The sequence below is a fragment of the Malaclemys terrapin genome, chromosome 24 (genome assembly GCF_027887155.1).
Source record: "Malaclemys terrapin pileata isolate rMalTer1 chromosome 24, rMalTer1.hap1, whole genome shotgun sequence".
NCBI lineage: Eukaryota > Metazoa > Chordata > Testudines > Emydidae > Malaclemys > Malaclemys terrapin.
Genome location: NC_071528.1, coordinates 12385746 through 12401557, shown reverse-complemented (window position 1 = coordinate 12401557; position 15812 = coordinate 12385746). Strand labels below are relative to the sequence as shown.

The 15812-nt window shown below is 51.2% G+C and overlaps 1 protein-coding gene across 1 annotated transcript; it reads right to left on the bottom strand.

Moving 5' to 3' along the window:
• Nucleotides 1-8790: 8790 nt before the first annotated feature.
• Nucleotides 8791-15369, bottom strand: LOC128828906 (mast cell protease 1A-like). The gene is made up of 6 exons (XM_054013938.1): nucleotides 15221-15369; nucleotides 14422-14579; nucleotides 13541-13697; nucleotides 13017-13152; nucleotides 10986-11252; nucleotides 8791-9860 (listed from the first exon to the last, which is right to left on the bottom strand). Exons 1-6 carry the CDS (start codon nucleotides 15367-15369, stop codon nucleotides 9711-9713), a joined length of 1017 nt encoding a protein of 338 aa, XP_053869913.1. The 3' UTR covers nucleotides 8791-9710.
• Between the last annotated feature and the right edge of the window lie 443 nt (nucleotides 15370-15812).

The window sequence follows — 15812 nt, the reverse complement described above, 5'->3', positions numbered from 1 at the left end:
TCTCCTGGTGCATAAACAAGGAGATGAACTGGAAAGCCATGTTAATTTTAGCTCCATTAGGAAAGAGGGGTTAAATCACTAGCCAAACGAGGAAGAAAATAACCTGGCAGCTGCTTGAAAACAACATTTATTAGAAGTTGAAAAGGAAAAAAACTTTGAGTAACTGACTATATTTGATCTCCCATCCCACCTTTCGACATTAGCTGCCCCCAATCACACTTGTACTTGAAGAACATGTACTGTGTTACCTTAATGCGGGGAGCAGGGGCATGCTAGCTCAGCAAGCGCGAGTACCGTACTCGATTGTGTTCCCCTACCGTTTCCTTGTGGACACTCGATCACCAACAACCGCACATTAATTACAGCTGTTTTGTGGCATCAACTACACACAATTGCCCTGGGGTTTTCAGCATTTAGATGCATGGCTGATAAGAGTTCATTCATGTGCTCCCTGGGCTATGGGGGGCTTGTTTATAGTTTTCGGTTTCAGGGGATGGGGTAATAGAAGTCTGAAAAGAACATTTAACCACAAGGAGGTATGAGGGTTTTTTTGGCTACTGTAGTAGGAAATGTACGTCTACGTTCAGCTCCAGACGTAGTCTGCGGCCCCGTTCGTGCAGTTGGCTGAGCTCCCGTTGCATGCTCAGAAGGCTCTGCTTAGGTGTGTCCCTTTGCAGGATCCTGGGGGGCTGCGTGACTGAGGGACTAGGAAATCGGGGTTTGTGTTCGAATTAAATGAATTGGTTAACTTTCAAGTTAGAGCGTATGTAAGATCTTGTACAAATTGTAGAGCAGCAGGCCTGGCATCACCCTCAGGTGCTTTTACACCACTTTGGCAGCATAAAGGGGACTTAACGGGAGGGGAAATGGCCTGGTGAGAATCTGCTCTGCACCGGGGCCCTGCCCAACTACTGTAGAGCAGTCACAATGGAGCAAGACTGATATAGAGCCCAGCCCCCAATGGGTGTGATGAGTGTATGGGCAAAGAGCACTGGGCTATTCTCTACCTCTGGGGGGGCCACAGGAAGCAGAATGTAAGTCTCATTGGCTTGAATCGGGTCTTGAGTCTCCATAGAAGCCAGTTTCCTCCCCTCTGAAATGCTAAGCGCTATCCAAACAAAACTGCCCTGCCATCTCCTGTTGATTTAAGAACGAGGCTGGAGAGCAGGGGGCAACGGTCAGTTGCCCAGCTCCCCATGGGCAGAGTCTCCAGCGGTCTGATGCAAAAAAGCCCGTGCGGTGTCCATGTGAATTCACCTTGGTGCAGAGAGAGCGTGTCTCCTCCTGGCTGCAGAGAGTCGGATGAGAACCAACAGCCAAACTTGGTGGATAGCCACTGGTGTGGATCCAGCCCCCTTGTTCATAACAGTTGCTGAAGATGATGATCATGCAGGAGGAAAAGGTGCCGAAGGCCTGAATTTCAGAACTGCTGAGCACCCACAGCTCGGGGAGCAGCAGTTGCTCAGTACCTCTAAAAATTGGGTCCTTGTGCCTTTAAATTGGTGGTTACTGGTCTCATTCCAGGTGTACAAATGGCAACAATCACCATCACAGCTGGCCCTGCTTGTTTGAACAATCTATAGTAGGAGCCTTGGCATTCCCAGTAGAGAGATCAAGGCATCGATGGGTCATGAGGCCTGATCTGGCCTCTGTCTCCACAGCAAGGGGTGAGGTGGCAGACTGGTTGGGGTAGTGGGAGGGGAAGTTCATACTGCGATGCCACTGCTCTGTGGAGAGCTGCAAGGCTCGGCAGTGGTGCAGGAATACTTTTTATAGTGGGGGTGCTGAAAGCCAGTGGTCCCCCAACTTTTTACTTCGCCCTCCCACTTACCCCTGTCCGCACCCCCTCTCCCCAGAGCTGGGGCCAGAACCGGGCCGTGGCTCCGGGAGGGTGCAGGGACACAGACAGGGGTAAGGGGGCTGAGGCTGGAACCATAGCTGGGGCCGGGAGCAGAGCGCCAGGAGTGGGGCTGGCAGCACTGGAACCCTAGGCGTGGGGTCGGGGGCCAGGACCCCGCACAAAACCTGGGAGTGCTGCAGCACCCGTAGTTCCCATGCTAGGCGACTCAGGTCCCCAGGGCTCTCCGTCAGGTACAAAAAGAAATTTTTAACATGATCACAGTGTGTGCTGCTCCATCAACCAAACGGTTGGGGCAGTCGTGTCAGAGCACTGAGCTGAGAGTGCCCAGCCAGTCCAGTTACAGAGAGAAGGGATGAAAGTTGGCTCCCAACAGAAATAAAAATGAGGCAGAGACCCACTTAACAAGGAAAAGGGCGGCTGATCCCACTAACCAGCTGACTTCTAGAGCAGGGATGTGGCTCATCCCAGGACTCAAAATGAGGATTTGATCCCAACACCCTGAGTGTGTCTCAGCTGTGACCTGCTGCCCTTGCTGAGTGTGACACTTTCAGGGGTACTGGAGGTGTCCTGGGTGAATCACTCCCACCTGCTCGCAGCAGAAGGGAGACACCTGTTTGTACCCACCAGGGAAAACTCTTCCCTTGGAAACAAGCACCAGTCAAAAAAATCTTTATCATCTTTTATTAAAGGTACTGAAAAAGAAGGGGAAAGAGGTAAAACGTTGGAAATATACAGTATTAAGGCTTTTATTTTAACACTATTGCTTATTCCCTTTCCCTGTAGCTGTAGAGAGCTTTTATAAGGAAACCCTGCCTCCTCCCCGTGTGACAGTCTTTAAGAGCGTATTAGCTATCCCATGTTGGGGAGAAGAGAAAAGTTAGTTGGGAATGGCGGGAGCTGCTGTTGTTTAAAGTCCTATCCTGCTTCCTGTAAGACAGACACACACAACAGGGAAGAGAAAAGAAAATGCGACTTCGGGGTGATGCTGATGCTTAGTTGTAACCTCGCTGCTGGAGGGATTTGAGCACAGCACGTGGTCTGATCTGTCACCCCGAGAGCTGACAAACTCGCACCGGTGCTGGACTGTTTAGGGTGTTGCTTTTAGCTGCCTCCCTGGTCAGTGCTGCAAAAGAGTCAAGTCTTGGGCAACTGATCCAGACTCTGATTAAACAGAAGGAGAATGGAAAAGAAGAAATAAGGTGGGAGAAAGAGAGGGTGTTGGCAGGAGCCCCCATCTCACATTAGAGGTGCTGTTCAGGACTTAGCCAAAGTCAGAGGAGGTGGTGAGGTCGTTGGTTTCGTCTCCCCAGCCCAGTCCGGTCAGGACATCTCTCAGGATGGTGAAGGCCCAACAGCACCACGGTGGATCCTAGGGTCCCAGGAGATGGTGGGGGTGGCAGGCATGATAACAGAGCTCCTTCCTTTCAGTCCGTCTGGTGTCATGATTTCCCCCCAAGTCTCTTTTCTTAAGCACCCCCATAAAGAGCCATGGCTCATTCTTTTGTCCACCAATTAGCGCCAGTTATCAGTGTTTGGGCTGCAGCTTAGAATCCGCATTACCCATGCTGTCTCTGAGGTGTCGGGTGGAGTGTGCATTGGCAAGAAAGGGGGGTGACTGTAGCCCACTGCTAAAACACCTAGACCCTAACTCAAATCACTTTGAAGTCAATCGGAGTCTTTCCACCAACTCAGCCTCCTACAAGCTCACAATGAGGAACCAGCAGCCAGGGTTTAATCCATTGGTGTTGCGGTGATATAATTGAATGTCTGGTGGAGGATGATCCCCTGCACATTTCTGTCAGACTATAATTACCCGCTTATTGTGGCTCTTATGCAAATCTGAGTTAATCTGCTCAGGGTTTTATGTTCTCACCCTCCCAAAGTCGTTCAACGTCTCTAAATTGTCTTGTAAGAAGCCAGATGCTGTTTCTCAGTTTGCATTTCTTGCCGGAGATGCAGATAGGACGTTCCTGGGATCAAAGCTGTTTCTCATGCAAACCATCAATGGCAGGAAGATGATAATACCTCGCTGTAATACAGCGATTGTCATCCATAGCTCTCAAAGGGATGTGGCCAAGGTCAGCTAGTGGCAGAACTACAAATACAACTGGGGTTCTCCTGGCTTGTGCCCTAGCCACTAGACCTCTCTCTCCTACTCTGGGGCAAGAGAAGAAAGTCCACAGGTATCACCTTGATTCGGCCCAAGGTGGTCAAGTGTGTCCACATAGGGTAGGAATTCCATTCCTTTTCAGTTCCGTTCTGCCCCACCCCTCTACCACCCTCGCCAATCTTACTCCTCCGCATCAATAATTCGTATTGCAGCAGTGCCCAGAGGGCCCAGCCGAGGTGGCCTCCCTTTACACTGGTGCTGTCTATACACATAGCAAGAAGTCGGGGCAGTGGGGTGGGATTCAAGAGATGTGGGTCCAGTTTCCAGCGGTGTCACAGACGCCCTGTGTGACCCTGGGCAAGTCATTTCATCTCTCCGCGTCTCAGTTTCTCCTCTGTAAAATGGGGATAATAATCTTTTTGTCTGGCTTCTCTAGTTAGGATGTCAGCTCTTTGGGGCAGGGGCCATCTCTCACTATGTCTCTGTGGAGTGCTTGGTACAACAGGCCCTGATCTCAATTGAGGCTTCTAGGTGCCAGTGTGATAGCCAACAGAGCAATTCTTGTCAGAGCAGTGATCCATCTGGGCCAGTAGCCATCGCCGACAGTGGCTAGCTGCTTCAGAGGAAGGCACAAGAAACCAGGTAATAGGCAGCTATGGACGTCCTTCAGTGGAGACAAAGTGGTTGAGTGTGTAGGGTGTTGGCCAGAGAATCAGGTGGCATGTGCTCTTATGTTGGGCAGGTCTCTGTGCCTCTGTTTCCCCACCTAGCCCTTCTCTGTTTGGATTGTAAGCTCGTCTGGACAGGGACTGTCTATACGTACAGTATCTAGCACAACGGGATCTGCTTGTGCTTCTGTAATACCAATGATCAGTTATCACACCTTGCCTTTTGTGTGCTAAGCATTTGTCCCCTTTAGATGAAAGATATCACGAGCAATTTAAAATGGAGGGGGGGAAATTAGCTGTGGTTTAGTATCTTTGAGTTAATCAGAAGTTGTCTTTCTATCCAGGAATCTGCCTCTCCAAAATGGTTGTTAATAGACTCAAGGCGGGAGCGCTGCGATACCGAGATTATCCCTCATTTCCTTCCCACGGCCAGTTAAGCTGCGAGACTATACTGGTTATTTCTCTTATCAGCAATTTGCAGATTCTGCTGAAAAAAAGAACGAAAACAACAAATGTCTCAGCTCTCGATCTTATCGCTGAGCTGCCTTGCAAGGTGCCGAGACGCAAAATGGTTCACTCTCACTGCTGCACCATCGCCTGCCCCGCGTACAAATGTCGGAGGAGAAACTATGACAGATTATTAGCCCCTGGAAGGGGATGTTTCAATGCGCTCTGCTGGTGGTAGGGCCACCGTTCAGGTTGGCCTTGTGAAGGTTCTGGGTTCCATTTCTGGCTCTGCCACTGGTTTATGTATGACTATTGTCAAGTCACTTAATCTCGCTGTGCTTCAGTTCCCTGCCTGTGAAATGAAAATAGCAACACATCTTTTGAGATTGCAAGCTCTGTGGGGCAGGGACTGTCTCTCCCTATGTGTCTGTGCAGCACCTCAGACAATGGAATGCTGATCGGGGCTGAGGCCTCTGGGTGTTCCTGTCAGACACGTAAATAAGAATTCCCTGCAGACGCTCCTAGCTGAAGGTGACCTTTCTGGGTAGTATACTTTACTCACTTCTGATTAGCCACCAGCAAGAGCTCTATTGCATATATGCAACCTTTTCCTCTGATCTTTAAACTACTCCTTGTCTGGTCTGAGCCCAGTGGAGAGCAGAGATGCAAGGCCTTGGTCCGTGCCCAGCGAAAAGAGAGCTGGATCTTGGCCTTAAATGTGAACTATGCATCCCAGTGCATGGCGGGTAAACCTGACCTGTTTTGCTAGCATCCAGAGGCCTGGGGCATGGATGATTTAATTTGCTGAGTGCCTCTGAATTATGTACCTGGTCCTTCCAGGCAGGAGATCTGTGCTGGGTGAGGCATGCTGACCAGGGCCGGTGCAACCCATTAGGCGACCTAGGCGGGTGCCTAGGGCGCTGCGATTTGGGGGGTGGCGACCGCGGCAGTATTTCGGTGGCGGGACCTTACGCCGCCTCTGTGCGGGGCGCGGCATTTCAGGGTGGCAGAAAAGCTGGCGGCGTTCCTGATGCTGACTCCAAACTTCTGTACCCAGCTCTGTAGCTTTGCATCAGATAAATAGGTGGTGATGATCAATCTAAGTACCTGGACAGAGTGTTGCCTTGACAGCATTTCCTAAGCAGATCTTTCATTGATTGAGGTGTTTTCTTGTGAAGTAGCTCTTGCAGCCGATGCACTTTGGAGCTGACATAGACATTTCTTGCATTAAGGTGGAAGATGAATTATAACCCCTCTAACGAGATTCAGTGATGTGTATGGATCAGGGACAACTGAAACTGACTTGCCCACATCTGACCTGAGCTGGTGCGCAGCAGATGGGAGGAGGTTACATGATGGATCCTAAAATGGCACTTCGTTGCTTTGAGTTCCCATCCCACCACTCCGAATACTCTGAACTAAGTAATCTAGGTGGGCAGAGTAATGATGCTCCCCCTCTGCAGCTGTAATGGCCTGAGTTGAATTTGCCCCAGATCTTGGGATTAACCCCCGTCTCCACATGAATCCACGGGATCTTTAAGGAACACAAGTGTAATCAAGGACTCAGTTTTGCCCCTCCATCAGCACAGCACCCTCTACAGCACTGGGGCAGATACAAGAACACCAGCCTTTGCCACCACTCATCCCTTGACTTCCAGTCAAATATAGACCTGACTCAACTCTGTTTAGCTCTGAGGCAGGGCTGATGTGGGGGGGGGGGGGGGGAGAGGGGGCAGTTGTACAAGGTCCCTAAGCATCTGTAACTGAGGTGAAATAGAAGGTGACCCTAGTGAACATGATACATTAAGACAGTGGTTCCCAAACTGGGATTCGTGGCCCCCTGGGAGTTTGCAAAATGTTACAGGGGGTTCTCGGGAAAGAATTCCCTAATGGCGGACAGAGCTGTCCCTAGAAACCCCGGGCAGCACGGGGGCAGCAGCCCAGAGCCCCTGGACTTCCAAGAGCTAAGCAGATCAAAGCAAGCATCTCTATCACACTGAGGAGATTTCAACGTCAAGACTCCTTATAAGAAATGGAACGGGAGGTGGATATTTTTTGCTGTTTTTAAAATGAAATAGGCAGCCAGGATTATTTTTAAAATTATGATGAAGAAGAAGTTTAAGCTTTGTTGTAACGTGCGTTGTTTGCCTGGACTGCTCAAGACCCGAATGCTTGTGTAGGAGGAACTCTGAGTTGGCTTCTTAAATCCCTTCCTGCTGTTTCACATCTGATACTCCTTGATGAAACATAGGAGCCTTGTCTTAGAACAGGCTTCTTCAGAGTGATACAAAATGAGATCTTGGAAGCGTGTTGCCGTTTTCATAATGTAATAAAAATACTGTAATGATAAATAATTAATAATAAATACTGTGTGAGAAGCAAGTCATAAAAACAAATTTTATATTGCCAAGATCACTGCTGTTATAATTTATACTCAGGTAAAGGAGAAAATCCCTGGAACTATTCATTTTTGGGGGGTGTTCGTGAGACTTGACCTTTTAGTGAAAGGGGCTCACAGGTTGTTAAAGTTTGGGAACTGCATTAGGGCCTGCTCAGAGGAGATCTAAGACAAGGTGGCAGTAGATCTATGGGTTGTCCAATGGCAGCTCTATGCACCCCAAGTGTTAAAGTTTGGCGTTCGCTTCCTCTTGCCTACCTGAACGGAGGCCGAGGCCCTGGCCAACTGCTCCGCCTTCATCCGAGAGCAGCTTTCGACTGCTGCACTCCAGCACAGGGACTGCCTGCTGCTCCCCCCAAACTTGACTAGAGATGGCCACGCTGGAGAGCCTAGGTTGTGTGCGCACACATATGTACACATGACAGACACATGATGGCTGATGTGGGATGACATTCCTCTTTCATGACCAAGGAGGGACTTCAAAAGCCAAAGCCAGTGGGGACTAGAAAGAGGTGTTGTTTCCTCTCCCCCAGGTTTTCTCTTGATCTCAGTGCATGGGAGCTCATAAGAAACACTACAGAACTGCTTCCTCTGGGTTCCTATCAGCCTCACAAACTCACTACCCTCAAAACATCACAGCCCAGAACTTGCACCCATAGGCCCAGGTACAGGCCCCTCTCGGCTGGGCTAAAGGAGAATCCCCATCATATGCAGATGGAACCCACACACCTCCTGGGGGTGGACTGTGTCCCTCTCGTGACACCGAGACCGCTTGGAGAGAGAGTAAATGAGGCTGACTACAGCCTTAACTAACAGCAAGTTGGCTTTTAACAGAGATCCCAGGGGGGCGCTTAGGGGACAAGGAGCAGGGGGTTGGATGGGTTGGGGGTTCTGAGGGAGGTAGTCGGGGGGCGGGGACCAGGCTATTTGGGGAGCACAGCCTTCCCTCCCCGGCCCTCCATCCAGTTTTGGAACCCCAATGTGGCCCTCGAGCCAAATATTTGCCCACCCCTGCCCTAGAGGCTCATGCACTAAGCTCCAGAGGTGCCAGGTTTGATCCCGCCCGCCGACGACCGGGGTCTGTCAGTGTTACACAGACACTATAGGGCATATGACACACAGCTTAGGTGCTCTGATCCCAAGCAGTATGTACAGTGCCCTGGGTGCAGATAGCGCGCACATCCCCTGGAATGGGGTGGAAAGGAGGCATTCCCAATCTGCAGCTGGAATATTTGCAAATAAATCCTCCCGGAGAAGGGAAGGCAGGAGAGGGGCAAATTTCTGTTGAGCAGGTTTCAGACAAACACCAGGTATGAAGCAGATTTATTAGGATCAGACGAAAAGCATTTTTCACACAGAAAAGCAAAAGGCTTCATAGTATCAAAATAGCAGCAGGATATTGTTATTTATTATGTGTATTTCTGGTAGGGCCTAGCAGCTTCCAAAATGAATCAGGGCTTCTTGGTGCCAGGTGCTGTACAAACACAGAGAAATGGTCCCTGCCCCAAAGAACTACAAGCTATATAAGACAGGTGGGTGGAACAAACTATGGGCAAAGGAAATGAGATCCCGAGTTTGCATAGGCCAAATAAAGGAGAGAAGAATCCAGAGACTTTCCTAGCCATTGCAACATGGGTCAGGCAACAGCCAGTTCTGGTAGCATCAGTGGGCAGGCCGAGATTGGAAAGGTGGGGTATGGACACACAATCATCCTCTGGTGGTGTCACTGGGGACTGAACCCCTGATCTCTAGTGCTAAAGGCAGAGTGTCCACTGCTTGAGCTAAAGGAATAACCCTGCTAGCTATAGTAGGCTCTTATCCCCGGTGGTGCAGCCACTAACTCACACTGATCGCTGTCACCACTGAATTAAACAGAGAACAAATGGATTACTCTCCCAGACTGGATTATCTAGATGTAAAAACCTCTCTTCCCCATTTAATCCTTTCACAGCCTTTAGGGGAGGCCGGGGTCCTGTGCACCATCAGAGCGCACCAGACCCAGCTGGGGTGAGCCCCTACTGTCCTGTTCAGCAGTGAAGTGGTTAAAGCAAGCACGTTCTCGGCTTGTATTTTTCTTAATAGAGTCAGGTGTGGGTGGGGTTCTTAGCAGCACTTGGGGGAGCAGGCTGAGGGAGCCATTCCTGTCGGGGGTGCTGGGGCAGGATTCACAGAAGGGAGATGTTGCTGATCGGGAAGGATGGGGGCTGAGCAGCCCCCCGGGATCCTTTAACTGGCCGACTTGATGATTTTGTTGATCCACGGCAGGTATCTGGAGATCTTGGTATAAACCGCTGGGGTCTTGCCACATTGCTTGCTGCCGAAGGAGACCACGCCTTCAGCCACGCCGTTGCAAACCAGCGGCCCGCCCGAGTCGCCCTGCAGACGTGACACACGAGAGCCAGGCCCTATGTTAACAGCACAGGAACCACGGAAGCCTGATCTGACTCATGTCTCAGGGCAGCTACCTTAGGTACTTCTAGGCCCCATTATCACAGTATCTGAGCACCTCACTATCCCTATGACTCTACCCTCACTGCCCTTCTGGGAGGTAGGGCAGTGCTATTGTCCCCAGGTTACAGAGGAGGAACTCAGGCCCCAAGAGAGCAAGGCCCAGATCCTCAAAGGCAGTTAGGCATCTAAATCCTCTGGGAGTCAGGTACCTAAATCCCTTTGATCTGCACCTAAGTGATTTAACCACAGGCACACAGGAAGCCTGCAAAGGAGCAGTCCCACGTTCCAAGCTAGCACCCTCACCTCTAGGCCCCCCCACCTCTCGGTGCATCACCCCTTGAACTCAGTGGCCTGCCATTCTCTTGCCCTGCCTCTCGCGCAGTCACTTGCACCCGGGCAAAGAGCAGGTGAGAGGCTGACGCCTCAGACTAGCAGCATTTTACGCTCGCTGAAGGAAGCCTGCAGTCCAATGACCTGACAGCCAAATCTGGATCTCAATGACGAATGTGGGAATTACCAGACTGGATCAGACCAGAGCTCCAGGATCTGTCCTCCTGCAGTGCTGGCTGTTTATAGGTTTAAGAAGCTGCAAAAACCGCAGGAGTAGGTTGTTATGAGATAATGGGCCCCCAGGGAGCCTTTCTTCCTGACCTCTTATAGTTAACGGTTGGATCATGCCCTGAAACATGCGAGTTTATATCCCTCCACCCCTGCCCCCAAATCCATATTAGCATAACTCCGGATATTCCTGTGATCCACAGAAACGTCCAGTCCTTTTATGAAGCCTGCTAAGCTCTTGAGGCTATCCTGTGGCAATGGGTTCCACAGGCAGATCACCTACAGTCTGCCTGTAGCCCAGCCTGGTCTAAACCACACAGGAAACGGACTGCTGATTGCACTACAGTAAAGGGCCAATCAGTTACCCAGGATGCCCCGTCGGGAAGAAATTCCCCAGGGTTTCTGGGTAACTGTGGCCCTGGTAACTGTGAGCCTGGAGCCTGTCTGCTACTTATCAGGCCTCTCCTCAGTGAGCAAGAGAAAAGAAGGTACCTGGCAGGCGTTGTGCTTCTCGTTCCCAGCACAAATCATATTCCTGGTGATTTTCCGCGTGTGGAGTGATGCGCAAGAGCCCCTAGGAACCAGGGTGACGTTCACCTCCTGCAGAACCGGGCTGTGTGTCCATGGTGCGTCCCAATTGTCATCCGTGGTGCGTCCCCAGCCCGCGGTGCTGCAGGCAGCCTTGCAGGGGATCTCCCTGTCCTGCTGCGGGAGTTTCACTGGTTGGACTGTTTTATCGTAGGGAACAGGGGTGTTCAGCTGCAGACAGTGGGAGAATTAATTCACAGCGCATGCTTCCTCACTCAGTTGCTTGGCACAGGACCTAATGCCCTTTTTGTTTGTCAGTCAATGCTCAAGGGGTAGAAGGGCTCTGGGAAGCATCTTAGCCTGTCTGCTAAAGGGCCTGTGATGGCCCAGTGTTTTGGGTTTGGTGGAGAGACCCTGGACTCGGATTTCAGGTACTTTGGGCCTTTGGCTGGAAATACACATTTCGCCCACCTCTGCTTTAAATACACAGTGGCTGCCTTTGATGGAGCCTGGTGCCCTCTAGAGGGAAAGTCAGACATTTTTATGTGTCGGAAAGTAGAGCCACGATTTTAAAAAACTAGGAGTCCAAACCCCTATATTTAGGTGCCTAAATAAGAGAACTGGTGTTCAAATGTGCTGAACACCCAGCAGCTCCCAGGGACTTCAATGCTTTTGAGAATAATTTCAGCCTCTATTTCCTCTCCCACCCTTTGCCTGTTTAGACTGTGGGGGCTTCCAGCAGGGTCTGTCTCTTAATCTCTGTCTGCGCAGAGCCTAGCACAACGGCTCTCCGTTCAGATAGCAAGGCACTGATGCAATACAATCTAAAATATAATCTCCCATTTTTTAAAACCTCAGTCCCTCCTGGCAGAAAGAACTTTTCTAGCCTGGATTGTCAGCGAATCTATTTCTTTATGTATTTGTGTGTTTCTTAGCTTGAAATTTTATCCCCTCCCTGTGGCAGGTAACCCGTCAAATGCAGGTTATAAAGCGGAGTTGCAAAGCGATATCCGACAAAGAGCATGCTGTCAGCCACACCAGAGCATCCTGAGACTGAAAAGGTAGGTGCAAGTGGGACATACACAGCAGGGCAGATGTTGAGCCCCCTTGTCCTCATTCCCAGCGTCAGAAATAGCACATCTGCAAAGAACCGATTAAATGATTTGCATGAGACCCCTTTGAACCGGGGTGACGTTCACCTCCCGCCGACTCGGGAGGGCACTCAAATAACCTAGAAACCGTGGTCCAGGTTTCACCCTTGGCCTGCAGCTCCCACGGTTATTTACACCAGTGCAAAGAGCTACGATTCGGTAGCGCTTTGCGCAGGTGCTGATGCCTGCAGCAGGTGCAGGGGCGTGGAGAATCAAGTCCTGGAGATGTTAAGTAGCCAGGCAAATTGACCGATTGGGCAATTCCAGGGGAGAATCCGCCCGGTCTCTCCGTTCATCATTTTTGCTACATGCACCTCTGTCCATGGAGTACTTGGCTAGCTTGATTATCACTTCAAAAGTTTTTTTTTTTTTTCTCTTAATTAATTGGCCTCTCAGAGTTGGTAAGACAACTCCCACCTGTTTATGCTCTCTGTATGTGTGTATATATATCTCCTCATTATATGTTCCATTCTATATGCATCCGAAGAAGTGGGCTGTAGTCCACGAAAGCTTATGCTCTAATAAATTTGTTAGTCTCTAAGGTGCCACAAGTACTCCTGTTCTTCTTTTTGCGGATACAGACTAACACGGCTGTTACTCTGAAACTTGTCCATGGAGTGTAAACTCGTCAGCCCTGGAACAGGACATCCCAGCAGCAGGAGTAGGCTAGCTATCAAATAAAGCTCAATTACTATAGCACGGACTTTTCTTTCTTTCTCTCTCTCTCTCTCTCTCACACACACACACACACACACACACACACACACATTGCGCCCTTGTGTTTAACTGTGATGATGACCCCGGGCTCCCTGGAATTGGGTGAGAACTGGGAGGAGGTACTTACTTGGACCAGCATGATGTCATTTTCCAAGGTGGTCGGGTTGTAATCAGGGTGCTGGTAAAACTTTGCGATGTCCCTTAAGTGGTTGGATGAGTCGCTCAGCAGCTCGATCCCCAGTGCAATCAGGACTCGCGTGTTACTGTGAGAAGCAACAGACCCATGAACAGAGAGCCATCAGCGGCAACCCAGACCCTGTGCACTGTCCTTGAGACAGGCAGCGTGGTTCTCTCGCTAAAGCAGCATGTCTCAGAAACAGGAAACCAGGGTTCTCAGCCTGTCTGCTACTGGCCGACTGGCTGAGCCCTTCAATAAGTCACTTTTCCTCCCTGTGCCTTAGTTTCCCCATTTGAGAAGCTATGACTGACTAGTGCAGTGTACGAGCATGGGGAGAGAGACGCCTGCTAGACAGCTATGAATCCTGGATGTGTAGTGTATGGAGGAAGAGGGGACGCATTGGGGGTTTACACCTACAGCACCCAAGGAGCCTATTTCCCATGAGCCTTCAGCTGAACGATCAAGGCACCCACCTGGCGGTCCTGCAATGGGCTGCGGTCATCACCCACTCTGGCTGGATCAGGAACCCATCACACAGGATTTCCTTATATTCGCTTTGCAGGATGGCCATGTAGGGCCTGGAGTGATTCTGCACTCTGTGTCCCCCGAGGATCAGAGCATCCTGCTTGCCTGCCGAAGGGGAGAAGACGGAGTTTATCTGCTGCCGCCTGGCAGAGCAGAGAGAGAGCGGACGTCAGGATTCGAACTGTCCGCTGGTCTGAGTGTACCTGCGCTGCTCCGGGACAGCAGCTGGGCCAGCCGAGCGGCAAGAAGGTCAAGTTCAACCCCAGCAAAGTGGCGCAACCCAGGGCAAAATTTGACCTGCGTGTAAAATCGTGAGGATGGCCGCCATTCCGGCCAGCCGTGCGTCCATGCAGGACCTGGCTAAGAGGAGTCCAGCATTCACCAGGGTCTAGAAACCAAAGCCGTGGAGACGGGTGGGGTGAGTGGTGGAAACAGACCTGCGCCCAACAGCTGGTGAGTCGGATGCAGGAAAATCTGGAGGGAGCAGAAAATTGTGCCCCCAGCGTCACAGGGAGCGTACACATCTCTACCCCTGTGTGTGGCCCCTGGGATCTCTAAGGCCAGAAGACATGATGTCAAATACAGCTCCCCCGCGTACGCCCACTGCCTCTCAGCCGTAGCCCATGTTAGAAGAGTGGCTGGATCCGGCTTTCGGCGCCTGGTTTGGATCTGACTGTGGCAGTAGCCAAAGCCTGTGCAATGCCAGGTGAGGGAGTGAGCCGGGCGGGGCGGGGCGGGGTGTGGGGAGGTGTTGCTTTGACACAGCTCCATGGCTAGTGCAGATCCTGCCGGAGAAACAAGAGCGGGCCCAGGTGTGCGATTCACATACCTGCATGGCTGGAACACGCCAGCAGCAGCCCCAGCAGGACAGTGCCGGATCTCTCCATCTCCTGTGTCCTCGAAGTGTGACTGGGCTGAAATAAAAACACAGCCGGGCTCTTATGCCTTTGAAGGGAGCAGCAAATTGCTTGGATCAGCACAAAGGTGCTTTATCTGCAAAACGGAAACCACAGAGCCACAGAGCCGTACTCAGAAGAGATGCGAGAGACGGCGGGATAAGGCCAAGTCTAACAGCAGAGTCCGGGCTCCATTGTGCTGAGCGCCCAGCCCAGCTTCAAGGACTTGGGAAAACAGAGCCCCCAAGGTGCATTCCCCTCAGGAATGAGTTTGTAGGGTCTCAGCTCACTTCCTTATGTGCAAGTAAAACCAAGGCAGATGCTGGGGCCTGATCATCTTCCTGCAGGTTTGGGCGGGAAGGGGAGCAGAGGTGGAGAACAGCACGTCTGTTGGACTGTGCAGTGTACCGGAATTGGGTGGTCTCCCTTTAAGTAACCTGTGAGCCCTCGAGTGGTGCTCACTGGGCTCTAGGTTTTAGAACCTAGCCAGAGCAACAGTGTGTGTGTGTGTGTGCCTGTAACTAGGCCTTGTATGTTGTTAGTAACATGGTTATTTGGCTATTGTGCCGGTGGTTTCTTTGTGCTATCACTGTTGTGTAAAGGGCAAAGTACACAACAGCCTGTGTTGAGGGGGTGTCATGCAACATCCAATAAGCAGCCTTGATTCCTGGTGAGCCGGAGGCCCCCAAGCACCAGATTTCTGTTGACTCCAGAATCCTGATCGCTGCTGACCTGCGGCACGCTCTGCCCCTCCGCTGCGACCGAGCGGACTGCATCGGGAATGCACAGCAGTCGGGCTTTGGCCTGGAGGCGGCTGGGAGGGGCAGCTGGTGAGATGGAGGTTTGTTTATGTAACTGTCCAGCTCCAAGTTCAGAACCATCGGACCCCCTGGATGCCCCCCGCATCTCACGGTGTGTAACTCAGACATGGATCTGCCTTGGTCTGGGGAAGCAAAGTTTGGGAGACGTTTGCAGTTTTTTAAGTCCATCCAGCAGCCATCTTAGTTCCTCTCCTTGCCATCTCCAGAGGCATCAAGGACCCCAGGGAGAACCCACAACTGGGCACGACCGTTTCCCAGTGGATCTAGCCGAGCCTGTAGCTGGGTTTTTATTTTGCTCAGTTGAACTTTGCCATCAGTTTGAAAGTTTCCCCCTCCCTGGCAGATGCTACAAACCAGCATGGCTCAACTGGGATTCCCACCCGCTCCCATGCAAAACCACCACAGACCCCTGGTTCACCAGGTTCTCTTTTCTTTGAATGGCAGCTGGCACTAAAACTGGCACAATGAGCCTGTGGAACTTACGGCCACAAGATACCGATGAG

Bases quoted from the DNA above. Each gene is read 5' to 3' on its own strand.
- LOC128828906 (XM_054013938.1), bottom strand. From the start codon at position 15,369: ATGGTTCTGAACTTGGAGCTGGACAGTTACATAAACAAACCTCCATCT. The intron at 13,153-13,540 runs GTGGGTGCCTTG...TGCTTCTCACAG, and splicing joins GCCCATTGCAGGACCGCCAG to TAACACGCGAGTCCTGATTG. The intron at 11,253-13,016 runs GTAAGTACCTCC...CACTGTCTGCAG, and splicing joins ATGACATCATGCTGGTCCAA to CTGAACACCCCTGTTCCCTA.